This window comes from Bos grunniens, chromosome 28 (assembly GCF_055505025.1).
Source record: "Bos grunniens cultivar Pamir isolate PY7600 chromosome 28, Bosgru_T2T1.0, whole genome shotgun sequence".
NCBI lineage: Eukaryota > Metazoa > Chordata > Mammalia > Artiodactyla > Bovidae > Bos > Bos grunniens.
Window position 1 is genome coordinate 1,737,820 of NC_141192.1, and position 9,214 is coordinate 1,747,033.

The following is a 9,214-nucleotide window of genomic DNA, read 5'->3' on the forward strand; positions in this document are numbered from 1 at the left end:
GGCCTGCTGACAATTTATGACCCTCTCCTTGTGACAGCAGTCAGTCAACACTTATTTCTCCAGGGGTGATTATTCTTAAAATAGACGCCACCTTCCGAAGGTACCAGATAAAATTGCATTCCTATAGGGTGAGGGTGTAGTGGGTTTTAATTAAGGAAAGAATTTGCTTAGCCTAAGGTCTAATGTGATTAATATCAAAGGTTAATACTTATTTATTCTATATATTCATTAATGTGTATAAAGGCAGGGGATGTGGAGACTTAGCAGTAAACATTGGCTCAACAAATGAAAAACCCTTCACCAACACAATTTCTAATCAGCCCACTATACTTATGCTAATAGTTTTCTAACTTCTCTAAAGAACCTGTTTTTAGAAGGTTTAAAGCATCTCGTGCCTCTCACGGTTGGGAGGCTGTGAGCAATCACATGTGGCCAGACAAGCCTGTCAGGCAGGCTAGAGAACCTTCAGAGGAGTTTGTAGGTTGAAACACTCCTATCACACCCAGGAATTATTATTAACTGGAGCTCTAAGTTAACTCCTTCTCTGAAAGAGGTGGTGGGGGACAGCCCCCCGTAAAGTAAGAGGTGTAGGTGAGAGCACAAAGTAGTAAAGTAGGCAGACTCTGGTTTTGGGGGTAGATACTCGAAAATTTCCAGGGGGACTCCTGAGGCTCGATCCTGCCTTTGCGTATGTCGAGCCTCCTTCCTCATGACCTTTGTCACGGGTGGAGGTCCTCACGCCGGCTCCCGGCAGTTATATATGTTGGATATCAGTTATATAATTTGCAAGTGTCTTCTTCCATTCAGTAGGTTGTCTTTTCATTTTTTCAATTGTTTCCTCTACTATGCAAAAGTTTTTATTTAGGTCCCATATGTTTATTTTTGTTTCCTTTACTTTTGGAGATGGATCAAAAAATATTGCTATTTATGTCAGAAGAGTGTTTTGCCTATGTTTTCCTCTAAGAGTTACATAGTGTTCAGTCTTACATTTAGGTCTTTAATTCATTTTGGGTTTATTTTTGTATATGATATTAGAGAATGTTCCAATTTCATTCTTTTACATGTAGCTGTCCCATTTTCCCAGCTCCACTTATTGAAAAACTGTCTTTTCTCCATTATAAATTCCTTCTTTTGTTGTAGACTCTTGTCCAGTTGCTAAGTTATGTCCAACTCTTTTCGACCCCATAAACTGCAGCATGCCAGGCTTCCCTGTCCTTCACTATCTCCCGGAGTTTGCTCAAACTCATGTTCATTGAGTCAGTGATGCCATCCAACTATCTTATCCTCAGTCACTCCCTTCTCCTCCTGCCCTCAATCTTTCCCAGCATTAGGGTCTTTTCTAATGAGTTGGCTCTTTGCATCTGGTAGCCAAAGTAGTAGAGCTTCAGCTTCAGCATCAGTCCTTCCAATGAATATTCAGGGTTTATTTCCTTTTGGGTTGACTGCTTTGATCTCCTTGCTGCCCAAGGGACTCTTAAGAGTCTTCTCCAGCATCACAATTCAGAACCATCAATTTCCCATCACTCAGCCTTCTTTATGGTCCAATTCTCACATCCATACATGACTATTGGAAAAGCCATAGCTTTGACTACATGGACCTTTGCCAGCAAAGTGATGTCTCTGCTTTCTAATATGCTGTCTAGATTTGTCACAGCTTTTCCTCCAAGGAGCAAGAGTCTTAATTTTTGTGGTTGCAGTCACCATCTGCAGTAATTTTGGAGTCCAAGAAAATAAAATCTGCCACTGTTTCCACTTTTTCCCCATCTATTTGCCATGGAATGATGGAACTGAATGCCATAATCTTAGTTTTCTGAATGTTGAGTGTTGAGCCAGCTTTTTCACTCTCCTCTTTCACTCTCATCAAGAGACTCTTTAGTTCCTCTTTGATTTCTGTCATTAGAGTAGTATCATCTGTGAATCTGAGGTTGTTGATATTTCTCCCAGGAATCTTGATTCCAGCTTGTGAGTCATCCAGCCCTGAATTTTACATGATGTACCACACATATAAGTTAAAGGAGCAGGTGACAATAAAGCCTTGATGTACTTTCCCAATTCTGAACCAGGCTGTTGTTTGATGTCTGGTTCTAACTGTTGTAGATTAATTGACCATAAGTGCATGGATCTATTTATGGGTTCTCTATCATATTACATTCATCTGTATGTCTGTTTTTGTGTCAGTACCATACTCTTTTGGTTATTGTAGCTTTGTAGAACAGCCTGAGGTCAGGGAGCGTGATTTCTCCAGCTCTGTTCTTCCCTTTTGAGATTTTTTTTTTTTTTTTTTTTTGGTTAATCTGGGTCTTCGTGTTTCCATACAAAATTTAAAATTCTTTTTTCTAGGTCTGTGAAAAATGCCATCGGTATTTTGATAAAGATTGCATGAATCTGTAGATTGCCTTAGGTTGTATGGCCATTTTAACAATGTTGATTCTTCCAGTCTAAGAACATGATATATCTTTCTGTCTGTGTTGTATTCAATTTCTCTCATCAGTGTCTTATAATTTTCAGAGTACAGGTCTTTTGCCTCCTTAGGGAGGTTCATTCCTAGGTATTTTATTATTTTTGATGTGATGGTAAACATAATCATTTCCTTAATTTTTCTTTCTAATATTTCATTGTTAGTGTATAGAAATGCAACAGATTTCTGTATATTAATTTTGTATTCTGAAAATTTATAGAATTCATTGATAAGCTCTAGTTTTCTGTTGGTGTCTTCAGGATTTTCTATGTATAGTATCATGTCATCTGCCAACAGTGACAATTTTACTTGTTCTTTTCTAATTTGGATTTATTTTATTTCTTTTGCTTCTCTGATTGCTATGTTATGGATTTCCAAGACTATATTAAAAATAGTGCCAAGTGAAAAAAGAAATGAGAAAAATAAAACAATATCATTTACACAAATTAATAATATATACATAAAAAACAAATATATCTTTTCACAAGAACACAAATTTTTTTTTAATCTATATTAAAATGGTTGTATATGGAAGAGAGAAAGGATGCACTAAAAGGGGATAAAACTGAGTATATTGATAAATAAAAAATGTAACAGAGTTTTTGCATGGATGAATAATGATAATGCTTCATGAACTGAAGAAGATGTTAACTCTCTGCATTCAAGGAAGAGAAAGAAATAAGGAAAGGAAGAAGGGAAGGAAAGAAGGAAAAGAGTCTCTGTGGATTATAATTCATTACAATTCAGGAAAATGAAGCATTCTAAAAGTCCTCTATTTTCTGACTAGTCAATCATAGTCTGAGCACAAGTGTTTAAAAAGGAAAACACAGCATATAGGAGCACACAGAGGCAGATCAACTCGGTGTCACACCACCAACATGTTGAAATTCAGATGCATGGAATAACAGCATGCTAAAAGCAGGAGGCTTGCTCACCCCTCAAAAGGAACAAAGCAAGACAGAATCACGACTTAGTTCTTGAATGTGACATGGAGCCAGTGTAAAGAATGTTGTTCTCAGGAGCCCAAATCCCCTCCTCCAACTATGATTCTCTAAAAATACCAGGAGCGCTCTAGCCAGGCTGCCAGGATAGTACAATCCAGCTGTGGTGGATGGGTAGAGCTCTCCTCTGAGGGGAGTACTGGGCTCACCCTAGCTGGCAGTGGTGGATTAAGGTCTGGCCATTCTTCTGGGTTTCGTCCGCTTCCAGGAAGAGTGGGCCAAATACCTTCTGCTTGCCTTTGATAAAAGTAACCCCTCCAGCCTCCTTTTCCAAGAGAAGAGGGGTTCTCAGAGTAAATGGAAAAGACAAACTAAGAATCTGTTTCATGCAATGAAAATTAATTGTGATAGGACTTCTCCAGTCTTGTGGAGTGCCCTTTCTCTGTAAACAAATGCCTGCTCCTGCTGCACAGAGCCCTAAGAAACCCACATTTGGGAAAGTGGCTCAGGTATGTTGTCTCTGTTAATTGAGTGGCAGACAGCACTGTACCAACTCAATACATCTGACAAAAGCTAGTAGGCTCTAAATCTTGTGTCCTTTGCAGAGGCTAGTGTAGTAGCATTTTCCAAAAACTTTCAAAAAGGTTGCTCTTCCAGGACCATTGGTCAGGTTGGCCAGGAGCTTCAACAGGTTTGCCACTTTTTAACAGCTTATTGTGAGAACCAAGGACAGTACCAGAAGCTGGAGTCCGTGGTAAGCTATAATATATGTTGGTGGTTAGGAGCTTATGCTCTTAATTCATGGAGCTTCCTTTCAAATCGTATCTCCAACATCCATTCATTTTGTGACTTGGCCACGCTACCTAGCCTCTTACAGCATTGCTGGAAAACCAGAGACAAATTGTGGGAGAACCTCATCCCAGATCAGACATACAGAGACTCTCATATGAGTTGGCTGCAGTCATCACTGTGGCAAAAGCAGCACAGCAGCAGTCACGAATCTTTCCAGTGTGAGAGGGGACATCTCTGGTTGGCTGTAGTTCAGTGGTTCTCACCCAGGGACAATTTTTCTTCCTCCCCGCTCACCTCCCAAGGAGATTTGGCATCTCAAAAGACACTCTTGATTGTCTTAAACTGGGGTTTGTCTTACTGGCATCTAGGTGGTAGAGGCCGTTTGTTGCTAAAAATCCTACAATGCACAGGACAACCACCACAGCAATTGTCCAGCTCAAATGCCCATCGTGTTGAGGCTGACAAACCCCAAAGAAAAATGAAAGCCAGCCTAAAGCACAACCATGCGCCTACCATATTGTCTTGGCTCAGAGGTCAGGAATGTGGCTAAGACTGAAGTTCATGCTGAAGCAGCCTCCACAGAGAGGGGGCTGGATGCACCACAGGCCCATATCTTATTTTCATCAGCAGACCCTCCTTTTGTGGTTGCTGGTGCTGGTAGACCGATTCCTATCACTTGAGTCAGGGAAACCAAAAAGGCAAGGGCTCGTGGTTGGTGAATCATTTTAAAGAAGGACGTGGTCTCCTTTTCCCCTGACTGATGTTTATCACTGAAGACAAAAAGCAGAGAAAAGAGAAGAAGTGAAATGTCTATCAGTTCCTTTCTGTGACTCTTCAAAGGACTGATACTGTGAAGTCATAGAAAGGGCTTGCCTGCTGGATGCCTGTGGGATCATGAGTTTATCTGCATCAAAACACGAAGACTAATAATTTTAAGAGACAACCCATGAAAACGAGAACCTCTTCTCTGTATCAGCTAAGTGAGGTACATCGGTGTCGTGCACGTGTGCTAAGTTGCTTCAGTCATGTCCGGCTCTTTGCGACCCTCTGGACCAGAGCCAGACAGGCTCCTCTGTCCATTGGATTCTCCAGGCAAGGATACTGGAGTGGGTTGCAATGCCCTCCTCCAGGGGATCTTCCTGACTCAGGGATTGAACCCATGTCTCCTGCATTGGCAGGTGGGTCCTTTACCACTGGCACCACCTGGGAAGCTCTCACATTGGTGCCAGTTCTCACAAAAAGAACAAAGTCTCAGTTGCAAGGTCAGCTTAAAAAAAAGAAGAAGAAGAAGAATCATTTGTTCTGAGAAGGCAAATTCCAAGCAAGACAACACTCAGCAGGGAGGGATGTGCTACCTGTACCAGAAGGGCTATAGAGAGAAGGATCAGTTGCTCAGACAGATAAGATAACAGAACCTAAGACAGAGGACTCAACTCAACAGGAAAGTGAAAAGTTTTCCTGAAAACAAAAAATGGACCTGTTGAATTTAAAGAGCAGGAAAAAAAAAAAACAAAACTGGGTCTGAAAGAAAATGGGCTTTGGGAGCTGGGAGAGAATCTAGGACTAAAGAAAGGTTGCTGATCCATCTCCATCAAGGAACTCCATTTTTTGGCCTTTCCTGAGTAGAGGTGGTGTCCCTCAGGAGCCTGAGGCTTCCTGAGATAAACAGGATCCACTTTACATCGGGGACCACTGAATGATTTCTCATTCATCCGTCCCAACTGCTTCTCCTCACCAGGTCATTTTCACAGTCAAATCCTCTGCAGGCCCAGTGGCCCCTTTCTGTCTGGTCCCACACCACTTAGCCCCCACTCACCCTTTCCAGCAACCACTGCAAACATCACTCTGAGACAGGCAGGGCTGAGGAGCTGTGACATCCGGACTTCCTTGGCCGCTCCTGTCCTTGGTGATCATTCATCAATAGCAACATTTTAAACTCACATAGCACTTAATACCTTTGGCTTAAGTTCTCTCATTCAGTCTCGGCTCCATCTCTAGGTTGACTTATTGTCCTCATTATTCTTACAAGTAAACTAGAGCTCAGATGGACTGAGTGATCTGAAAGAGCCTGAATATGAACCCAAATCTTCTTCCTCCCAGGTCAGGGCTCTTTCTACACGACACACATCTCTGTGCATCTTCAGCACCATTACACTACACCCTGTAATGCAGCTCTCTTCACGCCTTTTCTTTTTATACTCATCAATATGGGTACTAGTGTCTTCTTAATTAGGTTACCAGTTTTCTAAGGATGTAAGTCAGGTCTCATATTGCTGTTTTGTCAAATGAGTAATGCTCTGTTAAACACTCAATAAGTGTCTAAGCATTTAATTTGCTTTTTAATCCATTACAAAATGTAGGAAATAAGCAACCAAGATGAAAAACACAACATATGTTCTTTGATGTGTATTGAAAATCAGTGAACACCCTGAGGCATTAGTGGTAGTTTTCAAGGCCCGATTCATTGCAAAGTCTCTGAAACCACTGAGGGCCTGAACATGCTATTTGGGTGTCAGAATTCCATTAGAGGTGATTAGACTCAGTCCCTACCAACCTACGTACCAATGCCTCAGTCGGCCTATGGTTCATCAAATTCTTGAATTTCATGCCCCACGTCACTGTGCTTCTGTTGAATGCCAATGAGAATACTGGATGAAGAATCATGGACAACTCATTCCTTATAAATCAACATCAAATTCTACTCTCAGTCTCCATACACAATAGCAAAAAATATGTGTTTTTCTTCAATCCCAAGGATTCAGCTAAATAGTCATGACTTGCTCCTATCATTTTTAATGGGTCACAAAAAAGAGAATCGATCTTTCAGTCCCATTAGACACAGAGGATTTGTCCACGCAGTAGTATTCTGCAACAATAGGAGGGTAGCATTGCCTTCTTGCAAAGCTGTGTAACTTTTAAAGCTAAACCATAGCAGTAGTCCCCACTCCAGGTCAATGAGGTATGTCAGGTACTCATGATTTGAGAACAAAGACAAGAAAGAATAAGAAATCACAGGCATTTTTCTAAATGCTTAGCTCAGATTTTAAAGCTGAAATTTCTACATTCAAAACAAAGTAGAGATTGTGTGTGTCATACTCATCAAACTGCATGCATTGTAGTGTGCACCATTTTTGTATATAAATTATACCTCAGCAAAGCTGTCGAAACAAAGTGACGATCCTAATAGTATGTTTCACTTTGAGTGTTACTGAGAAGAAAAGGGAGAAACAAAAACGACAGCAACAGTTTTCATTAGAATCAGAAACTGTTTTAAAGTCTAATTGGCTCCAGAGGAAATACTTGGGGTGAGATAGCAGGAGTAGGTTTCTTAGGAGCAGGTGGTCACCTTTAAGAAATTCTTCAGCCTGGAAATTCTCCAAGTGCCAGAAGGCCCACACGCGCTGCCCAACTCTTTTAAGGTCCACACACCTAAAGTTTTGGTGTCGTTGCAAGATTTACAGTCTGAACATGGTACAAACAAAAGAAAAAGAAAAAGGAAAACATTTCCATACAGCTGTAATTCTACAAGACAAGGCGCCTTCTCTTCTCCCAGAAATCTTAGTTTCCCTGCCAACTTAGTAACGACATTACTTCGGGGTCAGACCATGAGACCCACATACTGGAGGCTCACATCCAACCACAGTCTTCATGTCAGCCAGCCTAAGGGCCCCAGAATTTGAAGCTCATCCATTCTTTTGGGTAGAAGAGACAAATTTACTTACTTTCCAGGCCAGAAGCTCACTCACCAGACCCTTCATAGAAAGGTCAATTCTCACTTAAACTGCAGTCTCAAAGAAGAGCTTCAAAAGACACAGGTTAATTTCTGAAGAAGGGGAAAAGCTTCCTGAAAGCTGCTTTGACCTCCTTGTTTCTCAAAGTGTAGATGAGGGGGTTGAGAGTAGGACTCAACATAGTGTATAGCACACCAGCCAACTTGCTCTTCTCCGCACTGTAGCTGGAGACAGGGCTTATGTAGGCGCAGAAGACGGCAGCATAGTACATGCACACCACAACAAGGTGCGAGGAGCAGGTGGAAAAGGCTTTCTTCTTCCCCTCCGCTGTCCGCATCTTTAGGATGCTGGAGATGATGAAGCCATATGACACGATGGTCATCAGGAAGTTCAGTATACCATAAAAGGCATCAGCCAGGACAATCATGATGCTGTTCACATAGGTGGAGCTACAGGAGAGAAGTAGCAGAGGAGGGACCTCACAGAAGAAATGGGCGACAACATTGGGGCCACAGAAATCCAAGCGCAGCATCAGCCCAGCGTGGATGGCCGTGTTGAAGGCACACAGTGCCCACACACCCGCGGCCAGCGTGCCACAGAATGCCTTGCTCATCGCGGTGCTGTAGTGCAGCGGGTGGCAGATGGCTGCACACCGGTCATAGGCCACGACCGAGAGGAGGAGCAGCTCGGAAGATGCAGCCCACGTGAGGAAGTACAGCTGGGCCACGCAGCCCCCATAGGAGATGGAGTTCTCCTCTAATACTAGACCCTCCAGTGCCTTGGGCATGATGGAAGATGTGCAGATAATATCCACAGTTGCCAAGTTGAAGAGGAAAAAGTACATGGGGGTACGGAGCCTGGGGTTGAAGGCGATAGCCAAAATGATAAGAATATTTCCTGTGAGTGCCACAGAGTAGAGGGAGAGGAAACAGCTGAACAAGAGCACACGGTACTCTGGGTGCTCTGAGAAACCCTGCAGGACAAACTTTGTTACCAGGGTTTGGTTACTCATGGTCCTTAGGCTGAAAGAGGTTTCTGGGACTATGAGGTGAATCTCCATCCACAGCTTCATGTGATTTCGGGGCTAGAGAGAGAAGCAAGGTGTCGTGAGGAAAGCTGCTATCCCGTTTCATTCATACCCAACATGATGCACAGCAATATTAAATAGATGTATTAAGACTCAGTTAAGATAAACACAAAAATATAACAATAGGCAAAGGGTAGAACATTCAATTCATAAAAATCAGGTAAAAATGTCCAACTGAACTCGTGAAGCATCACTCAACCTCAAA

General features: G+C 42.2%; 1 protein-coding gene across 1 annotated transcript; it reads right to left on the bottom strand.

Annotated features, from left to right (window-relative positions):
- Positions 1 to 8,007: 8,007 nt before the first annotated feature.
- On the bottom strand, positions 8,008 to 8,994 carry OR13A1 (olfactory receptor family 13 subfamily A member 1). Its single transcript, XM_086381466.1, has one exon. It carries the CDS (start codon positions 8,992 to 8,994, stop codon positions 8,008 to 8,010), a length of 987 nt encoding a protein of 328 aa, XP_086237592.1.
- Between the last annotated feature and the right edge of the window lie 220 nt (positions 8,995 to 9,214).